Below are 20,999 nucleotides of genomic sequence, written 5' to 3'. Positions count from 1 at the left end.
GGAGGCTGCAGGGGTAACTTCCTCTCTGAAACCTTCTGGCTTCCTTTAGCTTCAGCCACAAATCATGCCAGGGTCGCTGTTTCCCTGGTATTTTGTATTTCAGGCCATTATGGTTATAAAACCTTTTGTTTGGCAATATAAGTGGTTTTGGTGTTTCTTGTTTAAATGCTGGCTCCTTAATTGGCCTAATCTCTGTATCACCTGGTACATCCCAGCAGAGACACAATCGACGGGTACCGATGGCTGAAAGTTCCCGGCTCTCACATTTCTGTTCGAAGGAAAGCCCAGTGATATAGTACTGCTGACTCAAAGCCCTCAATCAAACAACGTTCCACATGTTCAGCACAAGGCGTTCAGCATCTTTCCAGAGTCAGTGCTGTGGGCCTGTGCAGAGAAGTGAAGACACAGCCACTGCTCCCAGAAGGAGGCTGGGCTCTGTTTTTCAGGCATTAAAAAGTCCACCAAATAGGGACAAAATGTTATGTAGTACTGTGAAGTATGTGCCACAGACAAAGGAGAATAACCGTGGATTATGAGTAATGAACTACTTAGGAGAATTACTATGCGAGTAGGTTGATTGATTCCTGGACAGGAATATTTAGCCAGCTCTTTATGGCTTGAGAGTTCCAAATTTCGCTCCTTTTGATCTGAATTCTTGGGTCTTTCTCAGGAATAACAGCCCTATTTAGTATACGAGTCTGAACATGTGGGTGTAGCTCCCTCAGATAGAAATGAAGAGTCTCCCGCCATCCAGCGCACAGGGAGTTACTGCAGCATGGGGGAACCAGCCCTGAGAAGCCCAGAAGCCTAGGCCAGGCTGGCACACTACAGCCTGCAGTCCACACCTGCCTACTGCCTGTTTCTCCTAAGGTGTATGAATACTTTTCTGCAATTTTAAATGATCAAAACTTTTAAAAGAACAGTATCTTATGACGACATGACAGCTAGAAGAAATTCAAGCGTCACTGTCTATGATTAAGTTTTCTTGGAGCATGACCACACTCATTCTTTTGCACAATGTCTATGGCTGCTTGTATGCTACCATGGCAGAGTTGAGGAGTAGCAACAAAACCTGCGTGGCCTTCAGAACTTAGAACAGGAGCAGTCTGGCCCTTTACAGAAAGAGAATGGCCAACTGCTGTTGCAGACTATGGTAATAATGTACAGTAATAGGAATAGAGTGACGTGGAGGTCTCCGTGGGCCATAAAGGGGCATATCGCACCTATTATCCTGAAGCTTTGTGATTAGGGGCATATAAAAAGTTTGCAGTTTTTATCTGTCTGATGAATTACATTTTTGATCAATAACACTTCTATCAGTGCTTTTTGCTTCAAGGTAAATTTGTTGTAAGATACATAAAAGCAGCCTCTACTTGATCTTTATTGTCAGGTGTATCTTTTCCCACCATTTTTCTCCGAGCCTTTCCACGTACACATGTTTGAGATGTTTAATATAAATAACACAGAGCTAGAAATTTTTTTAAAAATCCTAGGTTTTCCTTAAAGTTAATCCATTTAAATATGTTTATTGTCGTTAACAATATGAGATTTATAAATTCTACCTCTTATTTTGAACTGTTTGTCCAAACTTTTCTATGTTTTTTGCTTTAATTGGAAAGAATTGTTTTTCATATTTGCTTCCCACTACCAGTTTGCACACTCTATGCCCATTTCTGTTCTTTTAGTGGTTAGCCTAGAAAATTTTAAATGCATTCTTAAATTGCCAAAGCCTAAAGTTAGTATAACCTTCCCCTCTAACATGTATTCATCCTGCTGAGTTGACGTGCTTAGTTCTGTTTTGTGTTTTTTTTAACCTATAAACATTATTATTTTGTTCTTCCAGTGTTTGTCTGGATGCATCCATGTGGTTCCCACTTCCTTTGTCCTTCCTCTTCTGTCGGGGATCACCTTCCTTCTGCCTGATGTGGGGGGAGCTGGGCAGCAAGCTCATGTGAGCACCAGGTTTTGGTGAAGAACACTTAAATGAGATTTATTTATCTCTTGTACTGGGCATCGTTCCCTGAGTGGGGCAGGCAGGTTTTGAAGTTAGTTCTTTCTCATGCCGAGGGCACAGCACTGTGGGGAGGCAGCTGTTCAGTTTTCTGTCGAACTTCTCTTCGTGGGCCTCTGTTGATCTGTGTCTTGTCTTCTGTACCGCACAAGGCTCTTTAAAGCTCAATTTAAGTTATAAGGGTCTGCGAATGCCCTCAAGGCCGACTTTGACTTTGGTGTTCCTACTTCTGTGAGTTAGCTTCATGGTTTCCAATTTGTTATTCTGATAGAAATGCTAATATTAAATGTCATTTCTATATTTTTTGTAATTTATACTTAAATATTTGACTAACACAGCTTACATATTAACGTATATAAAAAGGTAGAAAGTCGTCCTGGCTCTTTCCGTCATGCACTCAATTCCTGTTCCCTTCCCCTCTTCCCAAAATGCTTAGTAGTTTCTTCCCTGTGTGTATACAAAAAAAAATGTAAGCATATTTGAGGCAAGTGATTTTTCTCAGATGATAGCTTAGAAATCTTTCTAGTCTTTCACTTTTGATACATCAGTTTTCTTACTCTCTTTCTTTCTATAGCTTCATAGAATTCCATGATCTAAATGCACCCTGAATTTATTTAACAAGTTTCCTTTTGGAGTGAATTTAGATTTTTTTCCAAATCTTTAGCTCTCACAGTTCTGTGTTCTTTATTCAAAAGCCTTTGGGCCAGATGTCTCTTGATATTCAGAAACTTGGGTAAATTTTTGGAAGGGTAGCATAGTGTAAAATCCACATACCAATTTAGACGGTCAGCAGAGTCTGGGATAGTACCCTATAATTAATGTATTAATATCCTATAGCAAACTGTATGGATATTCACAGAAAGTAGAATAAAGGCTATAAGTATCCTCATGCTAGATAGATCAAGTTTTCCAAACAAATAAGTTACAAAAAAATAATGATTTTTGGAGTTTTCTGAATTTTAGCATGGTGAGTAAGGATGGTTGACCTGAACAAACAACAGGGCAAAAGGAAAACACAAATTTATTATTTATTTATTTATTTAGACAGAGTCTCGCTCTTGCCCAGCCTGGAGTGCAGTGGTGAGATCTCAGCTCACTGCAACCTCTGACTCCCTGGTTCAAGTGATTCTCCTGCCTCAGCCTGCCGCGTAGCTGGGACTGCAAGTGTGCGCCACCATACTGGCTAATTTTTGTATTTTTAGTAGAGACAGGGTTTCACCATGTTGGCCAGGCTGGTCTCGAACTCCTGACCTCAGGTGATCTGCCCACCTCAGCCTCTCAAAGTGCTGGGATTACAGGCGTGAGCCACCACGTCTGGCCCAAACAAAAATGTATTTGGACATATGACATTTTATGTGCTTATAAAAATAACTATAGATTAGGTTTCTAGCATAATATATATATGTTTTAAATTTTACTTGAAGTTCTGGGATATATGTGCTGAATGTGTGGGTATGTTACATGGGTATACATGTGCCATGGTGGTTTGCTGCACCCATCAACCTGTCGTCCAGGTTTTAAGCCCCGCATGCATTAGATATTTGTCTTAATGCTGTCTGTCCCCTGTCCCCCAAACCCCCGACGGGCCCCAGTGTGTGATGTTCCCTTCCCTGTGTCCATGTGTTCTCACTGTTCAACTCTCACTTATGAATGAGAACATGCAGTGTTTGGTTTTCTGTCCCTGTGTTAGTTTGCTGAGGATGATGGTTTCCAGCTTTATCCATGTCCCTGCAAAGGACATGAATTCATTCTTTTTGACGGCTGCATAGTATTCTATGGCCTGTATGTGCTACATTTTCTTTATCCAGTCTATCACTGATGGGCATTTGGGTTGGTTCCAAGTCTTTGCTATTGTAAATAGTGCTACAGTAAATATACATGTGCATGTGTCTTTATAGTAGAATGATTTATAATCCTTTGGGTGTATACCCAATAATGGGATCGCTGGGTCAAATTATTTTTCTGGTTCTAGATCCTCGAGGAATCGCCACACTGTCTTCCACAATGGTTGAACTAATTTACAACCCCAGCAACAGCGTAAAAACGTTCCTTTTCTCTGCATCCTTGCTAGCATCTGTTGTTTCCAGACTTTTAATGATCGCCGTTCTAACTGGCATGAGATGGTATCTCATTGTGGTTTTGATTTGCATTTCTCTGATGACGAGTGATGATGAGCTTTTTTTTTTCGTATGTTTCTTGGCCACATAAATTTCTTTTGAGAAGTGTCTGTTCATATCCTTAACCCACTTTCAGATGGGGTTATTTGTTTTTTTCTTGTAAATTTGTTTAAGTTCCTTGTAGATTCTGGATATTAGACCTTTGTCAGATGGATAGATTGCAAAAATTTTCTCCCATTCTACAGGTTGCCTGTTCACCTGACGATAGTTTCTTTTCTTGTGCAGAAGTTCTTTAGTGTAATTAGATTCCATTTGTCACTTTTGGCTTTTGTTGCAATTGCTTTTGGTGTTTTAGTCACAAAGTCTTTGCCCGTGCCTGTGTCCTGAATGCTATTGCCTAGGTTTTCTTCTAGAGTTTTTATGGTTTTAGGTTTTATGTTTAAGACTTTAACCCATCTTTGAGTTAATTTTTGTATAAGGTGTAAGGAAGGGGTCAAGTTTCTGTTTTCTGCATATGGCTAGCCAGTTTTCCCAGCACCATGTATTAAATAGGGGATCCTTTCCCCACTGCTTGTTTTTGTCAGGTTTGTCAAAGATCAGATGGTTGTAGATGTGTGGTGTTATTTCTGAGGCCTCTGTTCTGTTCTATTGGTCTATGTATCTGTTTTGGTACCACTATCATGTTGTTTTGGTTATTGTAGCCTTATAGTATAGTTTGAAGTCAGGTAGTGTGATGCCTCCAGCTTTGTTCTTTGTGTTAGGATTGTTTTGGCTGTATGGGCTCCTTTTTGGTCCGTATGAAATTTAAAGCAGTTTTTTCTAGTTCTGTGAAGAAAGTCAATGGTAGCTTGATGGGAATAGCATTGAATCTATAAATTACTTTGGGCAGTATGACCATTTTCACAATATTGATTCTTCCTATCCAAGAGCATGGAATGTTTTTCTATTAGTTTGTATCCTCTCTTATTTCCTTGAGCAGTAGTTTCTAGTTCTCCTTAAAGAGGTCCTTCATGTCCCTTGTAAGTTGTATTCCTAGGTATTTTATTCTCTTTGTAGCAATTGTGAATGGGAGTCTACTCAGGATTTGGCTCTCTGCTTGTCTCTTACTGGTGTAGAGGAATGCTTGGGATTTTTGCACATTGATTTTGTGCCCTGAGACTTTGCTGAAGTTGTTTGTAAGCTTAAGGAGTTTTGGGGCTGAGATGTTGGGGTTTTCTAAATATACAATCATGTCGTCTGCTGAGACAATTTGAGTTCCTCTCTTCCTATTTGAATACCAATCTCTTGGCAGGGTGTATATGTCCAGGAATTTACCCATTTCTTCTAGATTTTCTAGTTTATTTGTGTAGAGCTGTTTATAGTAATCTCTGATAGTAGTTTGTATTTCTTTGCGGTCAGGGGTGATATCCCCTTTATCATTTTTTATCCTGTTTGATTCTTCTCTCTTTTCTTGTTTATTAGTCTGGCTAGCAGTCTATCTAATCTGCTTGTCAAACAGATTAACAAAATATGTATTTTGTTAATGTTTTCAAATTAATCCAGCTCCTGGATTCATTTTTTTTTTTTTGAAGGGTTGTTCGTGTCTCTGTCTCCTTCAGTTATGCTCTAATCTTAGTTATTTCTTGTCTTCTGCTAGCCTTTATTTAGCTGGGTAATTTCTGGGCAATAGAGTGTGCACATGTTCAGTGCTGGTATGCACGGCCACATCTCTGCAGGTGGGCTGGGCCAGGGCGTGCTCCCACTCCCAGCGTGGGAGAGTTCTGTTTCCACACAAACTCGCACATGAAACACATTCGTAATTGTAGGGTGTTTTTCTGGATTTAAATTTGAAAAATATTATTTCTTGCTTACTTTTAATTTGCACTTTTTATGAGTAAATTTGTTATTTTTGTATACTCTAAATATACTTCACTAACAATAATTTGTGCCAGTAGGAACTACTAGCAAGGTCTAACAAGACTGACATAATGGATTTTATTTAGAAATAAGGATCCCCATAGAGTTCAGCACATGTTTTAAGAGAAAGCCCTTCCTCGTTAGCTCTTCCTAAGCAGCCATGGTTGCTCACTTTGCTCAGGTGGCCTGCATGTTGTTTGACCCGAGGCTGTGAACCATTTTTATTGTCTGCACATTTCTTTAAAAGGAAAATATGCAGTTACGTTGTGTTTGTTTTGCCCTGTTTTGGTGGTAAATAGAATTAATAGCCTGACATAGAAAAAATCAAGCAAAAACCTTGTCAAACCGGGCGAAATTAATTGAGAATTTCTGTTTAATTGTGACAGCTCGACCCACTTTTGTAATCCAGCCACAGAATACAGAGGTGCTGGTTGGAGAGAGCGTCACGCTGGAGTGCAGCGCCACAGGCCACCCCCCGCCGCGAATCTCCTGGACGAGAGGTGACCGCACACCCTTGCCCGTCGACCCGCGAGTGAACATCACACCTTCTGGCGGGCTTTACATACAGAATGTCGTCCAGGAGGACAGCGGAGAGTATGCGTGCTCTGCGACCAACAGCATTGACAGCGTCCATGCCACTGCGTTCATCATCGTCCAGGGTGGGTATCCATCCTCTGTGCCAGAGCCAGGGCTCAGCCCCTTCCTCCCCGCTCCACCAGCTCGCACTGCCGTACCCACCAACGCTCCATAGAATCTCTGCCCTGTCCACTTCACTCAGTTCATTTTTATCCATTACACCCCCATTGGACTACCTACAGACGATCGCAATTTGTAGATTTTTGGATCAGAAGGCTCAGTAGGATGGGCTCTGTGTGCTGACTGTGGTGTCTCTGTACCTCAAGCACCTGGCCAGCAGGAGTGTCTGTCGGATAAGTGAGTGTGTGTGTGTGTGTGTGTGTGTGCATGCGTGCACATGTGCAGTAAGGTGGGTGATACACCTTGCAGACAGCTTTGAATCCTTCCATAAGATCAGTTTTGGATGTAGTCTTCTGGGAGTATTCATCGTTTACACCTTCTGCCATGTATTCTGCGTTGCTTAATGGACTGTAAAATGAGTTATTCTTGTGAAACGGGATGTGTGTTGGAAAACTTTCAAACAATACAGAAGTGCAAAAGATAAATTATTAGAGATGATATTAGAGATAGAGAAATCACTTCCTTCTGCCGGCCTCTCTTCAACCCTTTCCTGTCTCACTGGCAATCTGTCGAGAATCTTTCTGGGTTTATTTGCACGTACAGCAATGCAGCCGTGTTACGTGGATTACTTTTTTTGTGGCTGTTACTTGTATAAAAATGGAATCATACCAGACAATACTGTTCTGTAAGTTAATGTTTTTCATCCAGTGATAATAACCACTATCATCGCACACAGCTATACCAGATGGCATTTTTTTTTAAGCATTTGCAAATATTAGTTTAGGGTGAGGATTGAGAGGAACCGTTGTAAGTCGGCCTGGTGTCCACAGGCTTCAGTGTGGCCTCATCTGTGCCCTGTGTGCATTGCAGCTGACGGTGTGATCGAACAGTCTTTGTGTGCTTTCCAGGATGATGCTGAGAACTCACCCATCCTTCATCTTCTTTCTGTTTCGCTCCCATCTTCTCCCGTGCCCTCTGCCTCTTTCTGACTCTTCGTTGTAGACATCGCTCCTAACCGTCAGGTGTCTGCCAAGACTGTGGTCATTTTCTTGGTGGCGTTTTTACCCCATGCTGCTTTTTACATGTCCTGTTTCGAATGCTTTCTCTCCGGAAGCTCTTCCTCAGTTCACTGTGACGCCTCAGGACAGAGTCGTCATCGAGGGCCAGACCGTGGATTTCCAGTGTGAAGCCAAGGGCAACCCGCCGCCCGTCATTGCCTGGACCAAGGGAGGTAAGAGCCAGGCCCCAGGCCTTTGCCTGCTCCCTCCGCAGCCACAGACACAGGAAGCACACTTTTCCACCGGGCCCAGGCAACCCCCAATGTGTTCTGGACAGGGCTGAGCTGGGACTGGATTCCACAGGACCAAGGCACTGGGAAGCGCAGAGGTGTCTGCACACCCCCCGTGGCTTCCTGTCCATGCACGGCTGTCCCTCATGGACATCATGGCAGGAAACTCTAAGAAGCTCTGTCATTACAGAAGAGACTTGGGGTTCCTGCCTTTGACTCCCTCACACCTGCCTTGTTTCAGATAGTCTCCAGGTCGTGCTTTTAAGTAGCATCTTGAAGGAATCTATTTGCATGGAGGATAGAATTTTCTGGAAACAGTCATGGACTATATTGAAACAGACAAACAGCTTTTGCTCTGACTTTGCTTCGCAGAGCCCTCACTGTCACCTCCCCATTCAGCGTCGTGACCTTTCATCACATTCTTTGCCTACAGTCCCAGCGCTCTTCCTTCAATGGGAAAGTCACTGGGCACGTTACTGCGTAAAGGCACAGCCTGGGTGGGGGTTGGGATGAGGGCAGGAGCTGAAACTGCCGGAGAAGGAGCTACACAGACCTCCTGGTTCCTGTCCTGGGATGCAGGCAGTGGCCCTGAGACCTCCTGTCCACTCCAGCTTGCACCAAATGGCCAGCCCATCCCTTCATCCCTCTGAGGGGCCCCACCCAGGAGTCTTTGGGGAGGAGGCCTGTGCCTGCATCACACGCCCTGGACTTCCCTTTTCTCAGGCAGTTGTGGGTGGAACAGAAGAGACTTATCCCCAAAAGGAACGTGCTGGGGCCTCACTTGACTCTTCATCATCTCCAGCCAGTCCTCTCCCTGGTTCTCCCAGCTGGTCATCTGCCCCCTCAGACCCCCTGAGTCCCCACGTCTTCCTGGCTCCCTGCCCTGGTTCTCCCAGCTGGCCATCCACCCCCCAGACCCCCCGAGTCCCCACGTCTTCCTGGCTCCCTGCCCTGGTTCTCCCAGCTGGCCATCCGCCCCCACTAGAGCCCCCCGAGTCCCCACATCTTCCTGGATCCCTGTGTAATGCTTTTCTCTCTGTTCTCTGACCCTGTCAACGCCTCTCTCTGAGTTACGGGTGTGGGGACATTCAGGTATCACCATGGTGTCTGCTGGGGAGTCAAAGATTTGCTTATGCAGGGCCAGGCCAAATTATTCGGCGCCCTGACCCAGATGGAGACAAGCTTCTGTGATGCTGTCAGTTTGAGAACAGGCGTTCTCCGTACGTCCGAGTGTCCAGTGTAATGGACCCATGCCCTTGCAGGGAGCCAGCTCTCCGTGGACCGGCGGCACCTGGTCCTGTCGTCGGGAACACTTAGAATCTCCGGGGTTGCCCTCCACGACCAGGGCCAGTACGAATGCCAGGCTGTCAACATCATCGGCTCCCAGAAGGTCGTGGCCCACCTGACTGTGCAGCCCCGAGGTAGGTGCCAGGAGGATGTGGCCCCAAGGTAGGTGCCAGGAGGATGTGGCCCCGAGGTAGGTGCCAGGAGGATGTGGCCCCGAGGTAGGTGCCAGGAGGATGTGGACTGAATTGATTTTCTCAGATCAGTTATCAGGAAACACAGATTCTGCAGCTGACCTTAGTATTGTTCTTCGTTATGAAGCGTTGGCTCTCCTCTCTGCATTTTATGCGCCGTCATTGTGCTTGTGCCCCCAAGGTGTCTGCCTAGCAGCTCATTCAATCTCTGTCCCTTTAGCTGGTGAAAGCATTTGCTTATTTTTCAGTGATGGTTGTTTTGAACTTGGAAAAGATTGACTTGTTAAAGTAAAGTCTGTTTGGTTTTTTTTCCCTTGGTTAATTAAGATTATTTTAGAAAAGGGTTGTTTCTAACTGCCCTTTCTGGGGTGGTTATTTAAGGAACGCAGTGTAATCAAGTCCGCCCCCAAGGCACAGACCCCAGATGATGTGTCACAAGGGCCAAGTCCGGTTTCTCTCCCGTCTGCCCGCTCATCCTTGGACCCCGGCCTTCCTCTTGTCCTTTTTGGATGTTGCCTTTGCCCGTTCTCTGCAATGAGAAGGATCCCCGCAACCTCATATCCCTCCTGATAGAGTCAGCGTAGCACTGATTGTGGCCTCTGCAAGAGCGAAGGCCACTGACCCAGCCCTCATGTTGCAGGCGTCCTGTGCTAACTCCAGTGTTAGCATGAGTGGCCCCCAGAGCAGAGCAGTCCAGGTGGCCACAGACCCTGAGCTTGTCATGGAGACCATGGGGAGTGGGGCAGAGATGACGTGCGGGGAGGATAGGGCTGGATTTCCTTGTGTCCCTTTTGGGGATGTTCTGAGACGCTGCGGACCTTTGGAAGGGGCTTCCCCCGGCCTGTCGTCAGCAGGCTGTTGACGCCTGACCCGTCGGATTGGCTCTGTGTTTCTTGGTTTTGCCCTTTGCGTCCCTGACCTAGCGGGACTCTGGGTGCCTGTGTAGAGAATGCGGGAGTGGGATTTCTGAGCGGCGCCCCCGATCCCCGCAGTCAGCCGCGCTCCTGCTCTTTCAGAGGAGGAAGCTCCCCTCTGTTTCCTTCTCCGAGAGTGGGGCTCTCCCCAGAGCTGCTTATCCTCCGTGGGCCCTGCGGCACAGCATATGCCTGAGACTGCCCCGCCATCGGTGAGGGGCAGGGGCTGGAGGACATGGCCGCCAGCCCGTCCTGGACCCTGCGGCTGTTTGTCTCTGAGCAGGGAAGACACTGGTTGCACTTTGCTCTCCTTGCCCTGGGAGACAGGGAGGCGGGCGGATCTTCCCTGGGACCTTTCAGGCTCCCCCGCCCTGTGCAGAGGCCGCTGGGAGGCAGGGAAAGGGCCCATTCTGAAACTGACTGCGAGCTGCCAGCATCCCTGGGTGGGCCTGATGGGAGGGCAGGGGATTTTGTTCTTCTGAAGTTTTCTGATGTAATTGACTCATTTTCCTGGATTATCTACATCTGCCTTCCAGTCACCCCAGTGTTTGCCAGCATTCCCAGTGACACAACGGTGGAGGTGGGCGCCAATGTGCAGCTCCCATGCAGCTCCCAGGGCGAGCCCGAGCCAGCCATCACCTGGAACAAGGTAGGTGGGCCAGTGCCCGGGCCAGCCACCACCCAGATACAAGGTAGACGGGCTGGCACCCACACCACCCACCGCCTGGAACAAGGTAGGCAGGGCAGTGCCCACGCCCCAGCCTCCCCTCTGCTGTGGGCTGTGATGGGCTGGACAGCTGCTGCCTGCCCACTTCCTCTACAGACTTTCTGTAGCAGAAAGAAAAACATTCAAATCGTACGCCTTGAGGTTTCTCAGGGCATCCTTACTAATAAGAACAAAACAAACTTGGAGCATTCCATTTTTTTAATCTTTTTCGTAACAAAAGCAAAGAATAACCTTCTTACAGAACTATGGTCTCATCATCAATAAGGAAGGGTTTACATTGTTACTTCATTTCTTTGCTGTTTTTATTAAGCTCAATAGGAAGATGTGGGCAGCACTCATACGCCACGACCCGTGTTTCTGTGAAATCCCTCCCGGGAGCACAGGGCCGGCCGCACTGGTCCCCACGGAAGGAGAGTGCTCAGCGGAGACGGTCCCGTCCTCCACCGCATCCCTGCACTCCCTGTGAATCTCTGCGTCCTTTCCTTCCTCGCCGCACACACTCCAGGCATCTGCTCTTGCTCCTGCCTCAGCTGGGAGGTCACCTGTCCCTCTGTGTCTGCCTCTGAATCCTTCTTTGCCCTTGGACCAGTGCCTCTCTTTCTGAGACACTCCTAGGTCTCTTTGTAGAGCCCCCCACCATGGCGGGTGTCTAAGGGAGTCATCATTGTTGCCACTTCTCCTCATTGTGGAAAATCATCCTTGCCTCAAGCTATCAAGCTTTGTTCTCCTGAAGAATGAGATGTGGAGTTTATCTCGCCAGCTTGGCGTTGGAAGAACTGACCATGTCTCCTTCCCTTCCCAGGCCTGGATGGATCCGAGCACAGCCTGGGAGCTTCTCCATTTGCAAAGCATCCTAACAAATGTCTCCCCTCCCCCAACCCTAGGTCAGACAACTTCTGCTTCTTAGTCTTATTTCTGTTACTGTTTTCATTCTGTTTTGCTCCAGGATGGGGTTCAGGTGACAGAAAGCGGAAAATTTCACATCAGCCCTGAAGGATTCTTGACCATCAATGATGTTGGCCCTGCAGACGCAGGCCGCTATGAGTGTGTAGCCCGGAACACCATTGGGTCGGCCTCGGTGAGCATGGTGCTCAGTGTGAACGGTAAGATGCTACATGCCCACATCTACCCACGTGGTATCCACAAAGAAAGCCAGCAGGCCCCTAGTGCAGTCCCAGGCCCATTGGCTTAAGCTGTTCAGAATTATTCAGAAGACAGAGCACCTGTGATTCCCAGGTGGGGACACTCTCCTGGTGCATGGCCAGGCTGTTTGCCAGCCCTTCCCTTCCACTCAGGCACCTGCAGGCCCTGCTGCCCATCCACTGGGCAGAGCTCTGTCCTGCAGCCCTTCCACTGGGCAACGCCTTACCCTGCAGCCCTTCCACTGGGCAACACCTTACCCTGCAGCCCGTCCACTGGGCAGAGGTTTGCTCTCGGGTCGTCCACATCTGTCCAGAAATGACCAGGTGTAATTTACAGTTATAATTTGGCAAATGTGGTTGCTTGATGAGATTCCGATTCCTTAGCTGCGGTGTCTCTCTCCCCGGGCTGTGGCCAGGAATGCTCCGGAAGCGTCTTTCAGTGGGAACCTCTAGGTGCTTGTAGGCAGCCTTACCTAGATCCAGTCAGTGGTCCTAGAGCCGTCCTGACTCCATGCCTGCATCTGCCTGTTTGCATCCTGGTTCCCCCACCGTTTCCATCCCACTCACCCCGAGGCCCTTGGCACCTTGTCTGGGTTCTTATAACAGAGGCCCGGGTCGCTCTGGCCCCTCTTTCTCAACCCACAGACCCAGTGATGCCCGTCATGTGTCCCTGACCCTTCTCCGTGTCTCCTGTGGCCACCAGGGTGACACTCACACCCTTTAGCTTTGCATGGAGTCTTTATGATGTGACCCAAACCTGCATCTCATCAGTGGTGTGTTCCCACTCCAGCTCTGTCCCCCTAGAGTTAACAGCACTCTGAGAACGTGCACAAACCCCCCTTCACGGGGTAAAGGACCCTCTGGCCATCACCCCACTCCCCACGGGCGCTGGCCCTCCCCCTGGGCCTCCACTGCGACTCTGTTTTTGCCTTTTCCACTCTCCTTGTGACTGATCCGCCTTCTCCATGGGACTTGTTAACAGACAAGAAGAGTGACTCCCCTCAGTGGCGTGAACACGGCAGACATAAATGTGAACCGTAATGGAATTCCTCAGACTTCTCAGAATTATTTAGGAAAAGTCTTAAATGACCTTATTTTCCCATTATATGTAGAGTGTGAAATGTAAAGTTGATGTAAAATTAAGTTGATGAAACTTAAAAACTAGTGGATTATTGTAAATTAATATTTGTTTTTTGCTTGAAAAATGCCACCTTAACATGAATTAACTACATCTGAAATTTAATCTTCCACCCATAATTCCATCCCCCCAAAATGCCATCATTAATATTGTGGTTGGATTTCTTTTCTTTTTATATAAAGGTAGATAAAGAAATGCTTTTGGATTATTTTTCTGTGATCATTGCTTGTAGAAAAACAAATTCCACTTAAACCATTAATAAGAATGAAATATTAGAGTCATAAAATTATGTAAAATGGTATTACTTATCTACCTATTGGCATAAAAATATTGCATCCCAAAAATTAGTCAATTTGAGCTCTGAGATACACACAAAAGTAAAGTGTCTGCCTAGCTGAAATTCTTTTCAGCCATTTGATTTGTCCATGTGTACCTTCCTCAAATATGCAAAATAGCCGACGAGCTCCCCTAATCCACGTGCCTGTGATGTTTGTTAGCGGTGAAGTAAATGAGACTGGAGGTGTCCATCCATAGCTGGGTGTGAACACATGTTGTAAGAAGGTGGTTCAGAAGGGCCCTGGGTTGACCCAGTTACACCGATAGTCGCCGTCGCTTGGTCATTCATTCAGCAAATGCCTTTGTGGGCTGGACTCTGTCCTCAGTGCTGAGCCAGGTGCGCCAGGCGCTCGGCTCCATGGAGTTAGATCCTGGTGGAGAGAGGAATAAGAAGCAATGAGATGAGCAGTCACACTCAGATAGTGAGGAGTCCACGAGGACCCGCAGGGCAAGGCGTGGGTCAGAGTGGGAAGCAGAGGGCGTCAGCACTCTCCTGAGTATTGAATTCTGAGCAGAAGGAGCCACGGGGAGATGAGGGGGTAGCAGGGGGCAGCCTGGTTGGGGAGGGTAGAGGGGTGGGGTTCTGGGGTCAGAATGAGCCCAATGCCGAGGGGGTGGGGAGCACAGGGCTGGGGCAGTTCTCGGGGTGCTGGTGCTGACCGGGCTGCAGAATTCGACTGTCCTTGCGGACATATCAGGACGCCATGAGGAAGTTCCCAGCGGGGAGCACCGTGAGCTGGTCTGCTTTCCTAAGACTCGGCTTGGGTTGTGGATGAAGTGTCCGGGATGAGGTATCTGGGAGGACAGCAGAGGGTGCCTGGCCACGTGGGAGAAGGAGTGCCTGCATCCGGGCGCACAGCTGGGGTCTGCAGGGCCAGTCCCTGGGCACGCAGCCAATAGCAGATCTGAGGGGCCTGGCAATAGTTGGCTCGCACTGTGGGGTGACTGCTGGGCCCTGCCAGTGTCACTGATTGAGACCCAGAAACAGCTGGGGAGAAGCCAGCCTGGGGGAAGAGGCGATGGAGGAGTCCTGTTTGAGCATGGAAAAGGGGAAAAGCCTGGAGTGGGTGGTTAGAGGCACGAAGTGAACTGCAGGGAGAGGTCAGGACGATGGTGTCAAGTTGGGAATGTTAAGACAACAGCGTGAAATGGAACCACACAGGGAGATGCTGCGGAGGACCAGAACACCTGGTCACTGGGCTGGAGCTCCAGCATCAGAGGCCTGGCGGGCAAGGCAGAATGATCATGAAGACACTGACAGTGGACACATGCAGAGACGGTGACAGAGAGCAAGGGTAGGACTGACCTGACTCAGAGAGAGAGAGATTGAGAGCGCGAGAGCCCACAGCTGAAGTGGAGTGCTCGGGAGGAAGGAAGAGACCAGGAGAAAGCAAATCACAGTGAGGGGCAGGTCCCAGTGAGGAGGGGGCAGGTCCCAGTGAGGAGTGGGCAGGTCCCTGTCAGGTGGGGACAGGTTCCAGACAGGAAGGGGCAGGTTCTTGTCAGGAGGGGGAAGGTTTCACACAGGAGGGGCTGGTGCCTGTCAGGAGTGGGCAGGTCGCTGTCAAGAGAGGGTAGTTCTTTGTCAGGAGGGGGCAGGTCCCTGTCAGGAGGGGGCACGTTTCTGTCAGGAGGAAGTAGATCCCAACCAGGACGGGGCAGGTCCCTGTCAGGAGGGGGCTGGTTCCCGTCAGGAGGGGGCTGTTCCCAGTCTCGAAGTGAGAGGTTCCAGTCAGGAGAGAGTAAGTTTCAGTCAGGAGGGGGCAGATCTCAGTCGGGTGGGGGGCAGGTCCCTGCCCAGTCAGGAGGGGTTAGGTTGCAGTTTAAAGAGTGCATGTCCCTGTCAGGAGGGGGCAGATCCCAGTCAGGAGGGGACAGGTCTGAGGCAGGAGGGGATAGCTTCTGGTCAGGAGGGGGCAGGTCCCTGTCCGAAAGGGGCACATGTTTCAGTCAGGAGGGGGCAGGTTCCTGTCAGGGGGGCAGGTCCCAGTCGGGATGGGGCATATTTCAGTCAGGAGTGTGCAGGCCCTGTCATGAGGGGACCCATTTTATTCAGGAGGGGAGAAGTTTCAGGCAGGAGGGGACAGGTGCCTGTCAGGAAGTGGCAGGTTTCAGTCAGGAGGGGGCAGCTTTCTGTCAGGAGAGGACAGGTCTCTGTCAAGAGGGGGCAGGTCCCCATGGCGGGCTGTGTCCCAGCAGCTAAGTGAAAGAAGCCTTTTTGTAAGGGTGCGTTGAGCTGTGTCAGCGTCTGTCAAAAGATTGCGTATGTTGAAGAAAAATGAAATCAACTTTGGATTTATTGGGGTTCATGTCATTGCGTGAGATGGTTAGAGCTGTTTTTATCACTAGAAATAAAAGTTGGTTGGAATTAGTTTATATTATTTGGTAAAATATCAACTAGGGACTTAGTATTAAGCAGAAAAGAATGACAAGAGGGAACCAGAAAGAGGGCAGTAACTTTAGGGGTAGATAAGGTGTGCGATTGTGTGTGTACGTGTTTCTGTGTTTGGTTTGATGTGTTTGTGTATGTTGTGTGTTTATGTGGTGTTTGGGAGGTGTGTGTGTGTGTGTTGTGTAGTGTGTGTATGTGTGTGTTTATATAGTGTGATGAGTATGTGTGGTGTGCTATGGTGTGGCATGTGTAGTGTGTATCTGTGTGTATAGTGTCGTGTGTATCTGTATGTTTGGTGGGCTGTGTGTGTTATTTATAATGTGCTGGGTGTGTTTTTGTGTGGTGTGTACGTGTGTCTAATGTGGTGTGTGTGGTGTGTATCTGAGTGTAGTGTGATGGATGTGTAATTTTTGTGTGTATCTGTATGTATAATCTTCTGTGTGTGTGGTGCATATTTCTGTGTGTGGTGTACGTGTCATGTCCTATGTGTGGTGTGTGTGTGTTTAATGTGCTATGTAGGTGGGATATGTCAGGAGGGAGTAGGTACCTGTCCGAAGGGGGCATGTTTCAGTCAGGAGAGGCAGGTTCCTGTCAGGAGGGGCAGATCCCAGTAAGGAGGGGGCAGATCCCTGCCAGGAGGGGACAGGTTTTGTTCAGGTGGGGGCAGGTTTCTGTCAGGAGGGGCAGGTGTGTGTGTGTTGTGTCTGTGTGTCTGTGCAGTGTGTGTGGGGTACCTCTGGTGTGTGTGTACAATGTGATTTGTGTGGTGTATGTGTGTTTGTGTGTACAATGTGATGTGTGTGTATAAGGTGATGTGTGTGTGGTGTGTGGGTATAATGTGATTTGTGTGTGTATAATGTGCTATTATGTGTAGTGCATGTGTGATATGTATCTGTGTGGTGTGTGTGTGATGTGTTATGTGTGGTGTGACATGTGTCTGTATATAATGTTCTCTGTAGGTGGTGTATGTGTTTCTGTGTATATAATGTGTGTGTGTGGTATGTGTTTGTGTGTATAATGTGATATGTGTGTATAATGTGCTGTGTGTGTGGTATGGATCTGTGTGTGGCATGCATGTAATGTGCTACGTATAGTGTGTATGTGTCTCTGTATAATGTTTTATGTAGGTGCTGTGTGTGCTTCTGTGTGTATAATGTGATTGTGTGTGTGTGATGTGTGGTGGGTGTGAGGAGGGAGTTGCCCTGTGTAATGATACAAGTCCACGGGCAAGAAGATGGGATCATGGAGGCAGCAGATCTTTAAAGAGGGGAGCGGGTTAGGATCCCGGAGTCCAGGGAGGCTGTGGCCCTTGATGAAAGGAATGGATGAGATCTGCTGGACCCTGAGGTGTCCCCACAGACATCTTGTCCGCTCAGCTGGCCACCCAGGGAGGCCTCAGTCCACACCTCCCATGTGCTGCCGCATGTAGTATAAGATCTTCCATGTTTCACATTATAACTACTTCCTGTCTTCTTAGGTATAACATGATTTCAAAAGCTAAAGTCTGTAATTTTCATGCTCTCTGAAACAGCTTCTAGTAGAATTTGTGAGAAAATAATTTGAGTTTGGATTTGAAAAATAGAAATAACATTTGGAGAAAAGTATGCCTTGTGGCTAAATGATGTAGTGTCTAGACATCATTTTATGAGTAATTGTGTAGTATTTTTCCTGGTAATACGCGACTTTGTATTTTCCTAGTTCCTGACGTCAGTCGAAATGGAGATCCGTTTGTAGCTACCTCCATTGTGGAAGCGATTGCGACTGTTGACAGAGCTATAAACTCAACCCGAACACATTTGTTTGACAGGTATCACGGGGCTGTAAACACGCTGATCCTCAAATCACAGAGCTTTAGGGTGAAGGTGGGATTGACTAAAGAATGCATGCAGTTCTAGTATATGAATTTTGATTTGATTATCTGATGACCAAAATGTTTAATTTAAAAATCATGAACAACATGGGCACCAGTTTTCTGGGGGTTGAAATAACAGAAGGACGTGTGCTTTTCAAATAGAATTTGGCCGTGATCCATAACCAAAACATTCTTTGAAAATTTCAACTCATTCCTTTGGCTTATGACTACATGATTTGGCAAAAACAAATAGTTTAAAAGTCATTAGTGTATTTGTTCATGTTGCTGATCCCAAAGCAGTTTTTCTGCCTCTTATTTGAAATGCAATATCTGCAATTTTCTCTATTGACTTAATTAATTATCTGTTTTTAGTGTCTTCCGGTTTTTGTCTGTTTTGTTTTTGTTTTGTTGCCTCCACTCCGGATGAGGAAGGTATAGTACATTATGTTGTAGAAAGTAGCTGTAGAAATATTAATAGCAATGATTATATTTTTGGATACTGTGAATTTTATCTTCAGTAATCTGTTTCATTATTCCTTTTTTTCTCCCTAAACTCTGGTTAGCCGTCCTCGTTCTCCAAATGATTTGCTGGCCTTGTTCCGGTATCCGAGGGATCCTTACACGGTTGAACAGGCCCGGGCAGGAGAAATCTTTGAACGGACATTGCAGCTCATTCAGGAGCACGTGCAGCATGGCTTGATGGTCGACCTCAACGGGACAAGTCAGTGCCAAAGCCTTTTTCTTCCTCCTCCATGGCCTGAGTAATGGGGTTGAACATGCCACAGTTAAGTCACATTCCTAGGGAAGAGTTCCAGCACTTTCTTTCCCACTGTGCTTATGAACTGTGAAATTATTTCCTTAAACTGTGAGTCTTCTTGAACCCTACAGCCCTGTCGCTCTCACTTAGGTTTAATAGGAATCTCTGGGGGACGTGAAGTCCCTTGGAGTGCTGGTCAGGCTACAGCAGGTCCACCTGGCCAGGGTGGGTTATGCAAGCCCAGTACCTCTGCAACAAATGAGCCGTAAGGGAGGACTTGGCAACGTGCTTGCTCCCTGAGTGACGCTGTGTCCTGGGAATGCGGCGCCGTGCGTATTAGGAGGGCTGTTTCTGAAGAGTCCTTGGTCTGTGAAACCAGCTGATGAGATCACCTCTGGCTGGTGTGGAGATGCTGTTGGGGGAGGTATGTCCCCCACTCACGCTGCTCTGGCACTTTGCCATTGCCCAGTAAATAACAGATGCCTTTACATGTCATTATTGTCCTTGCTGGTAGTTGTACTATTGATGAACCCGTAGAGGACCCTGATTTTCTTATGTAAAATCATCATTTTGAGCAGCAGCTGGTTACTCACAGTTCTGAGCACACGCGCGCGCGCGCGCACACACACACACACACACACAGCACAGAGGAGAATGCAACAGTAGCTGTCCCTGTGGGATGAAAGAACTGCCTTATAATTTTTCAGTTTTCCAAATTGTCTTCAATGAGCATATCTTTTACGATTAGAGCAAAAAATGTTCTTCAAGGGTTGAATGAAAGAGGCGTGAAATTGAGACCTGTAGGGTAATTTATCCCTGTCTTCGGAGTAAAGTGTTGCTCTGAGCCAGCCCCAACCTGTTAGGTTTTGGAGCCCTGTTGGTGCTGAAGCCCAGGCACCAGCCAGTGCAAAACTGTGCATTCCGCAGCTCCTGCTTCCCAGTCCTCTCCTGGCCTCTTGTGGTTGGGGGCGGGGCGGGGCAGGGCAGGAAATATTGGAGTTGGAGGCCTCTGAATGTTTCTGCTTTTCTTGATGGATGAAACTCCAGCCTCGCCTCCCAGACACATTCTTGGGGAGACGCATCAGAGCCCATTTTGTTATTTCAACAAGTGTTTATTTGGCACTTTGTGCTTGTCAGGTGCAGGGGGAGACTAGGGTGAGAGGCACCAGGCATGTGGGGTCCCAGCCCCTTCCCAAGTCCCTGGTGCCAGTCTCCTGGTAGAAAGGCCATGTTCTCTTCTCCAGAGAATGAAGAGGGAAGTTAGTAAGTGTAATTTCTTGCTACTTCCTACCTTTCTTCATTTAGTCACAGGATCAGATCTTTAAACATGACTGTGGCAGCTCAGTAAGTGGGTTCTGCTACCACCACAGAAATAAAGCCATCTGGAAACGTCTCCTCGAAGCCAGGCTGTTGGAAGTTGTTCCTTGTGAGGAATTGCATGTCCATTGTGTGTCATTACATGCCAATTATAGAAAGATTTAGACTCAGGGGGCTGGGCGCTGTGGCTCATGCCTGTAATCCCAGCACTTTGGGAGGCCAAGGCGGGCTCACGAGGTCAGGAGATCGAGACCATGCTGGCTTACACGGTGAAACCCTGTCTCTACTAAAAATACTAAAAATGCAAAAGAAAAAAAAAAATTGGTCGGGCGTGGTGGCGGGCGCCTGTAGTCCCAGCTACTTGGGAGGTTGAGGCAGGAGAATGGCATGAACCCGGGAGGCGGAGCTTGCAGTGAGGCGAGATCGCGCCACTGCACTCCAGTCTGGGCGACAGAGCGAGACTCCGTCTCGGGAAAAAAAAAAAAAAAAAAAAAAAAGATTTGGACTCAGAGACAGTCAGAAAGGAAAAAGTAAAATCACCCCAACAATGTGAATCATTTTATACCTTTGCTGTTTACCTGAGCAGCAGTTAGATGCACATGCAGGCACTCATTTCTTCACTTACTCGTTCCACCTGCCTGTCAGGGCACACCCTCTATGCCAGTCACTGTCCCGGGCCGGGGCCTACAGCCACAAACAGAAGAAATAAAAACCTCAGCCCTCAAAGATCAAACGGTCCAGAGAAATGCAGATGGGAAACCAGAGAGAGGTCCCTGCATATAAGAAGCCCCAGCAAGTGACCCAGAGAGAAACAGCAGGTGGGAGGTGGGTAGCGCCCTGGGTAGGATGGGGTGCTGTTCTCCATGGGCAAAGGTGACATGTGAGCAGGAACCCCACAAGGGTGAGGGGGCCTCCCTGGAGCATCTGAGGGGACCACA

The 20,999-nt window shown here is 47.6% G+C and overlaps 1 protein-coding gene across 2 annotated transcripts in view; it reads left to right on the top strand.

Annotated features, from left to right (window-relative positions):
- The window catches only part of PXDN (peroxidasin), a 112,599-nt gene that overhangs the window by 72,372 nt on the left and 19,228 nt on the right, over positions 1 to 20,999 (top strand). For both annotated transcript variants that reach the window (XM_007971639.3, XM_007971638.3), the window contains 7 exons: positions 6,411 to 6,683; positions 7,835 to 7,951; positions 9,271 to 9,429; positions 10,937 to 11,049; positions 12,074 to 12,230; positions 17,834 to 17,942; positions 18,551 to 18,708. In XM_007971639.3, the coding sequence (XP_007969830.3) occupies positions 6,411 to 6,683; positions 7,835 to 7,951; positions 9,271 to 9,429; positions 10,937 to 11,049; positions 12,074 to 12,230; positions 17,834 to 17,942; positions 18,551 to 18,708 (1,086 nt within the window). The remainder of the gene's footprint in view (positions 1 to 6,410; positions 6,684 to 7,834; positions 7,952 to 9,270; positions 9,430 to 10,936; positions 11,050 to 12,073; positions 12,231 to 17,833; positions 17,943 to 18,550; positions 18,709 to 20,999) is intronic.

The sequence above is a fragment of the Chlorocebus sabaeus genome, chromosome 14 (genome assembly GCF_047675955.1).
Source record: "Chlorocebus sabaeus isolate Y175 chromosome 14, mChlSab1.0.hap1, whole genome shotgun sequence".
Classification (NCBI taxonomy): Eukaryota; Metazoa; Chordata; class Mammalia; order Primates; family Cercopithecidae; genus Chlorocebus; species Chlorocebus sabaeus.
This window is presented reverse-complemented; position numbering and strand designations above follow the sequence as displayed.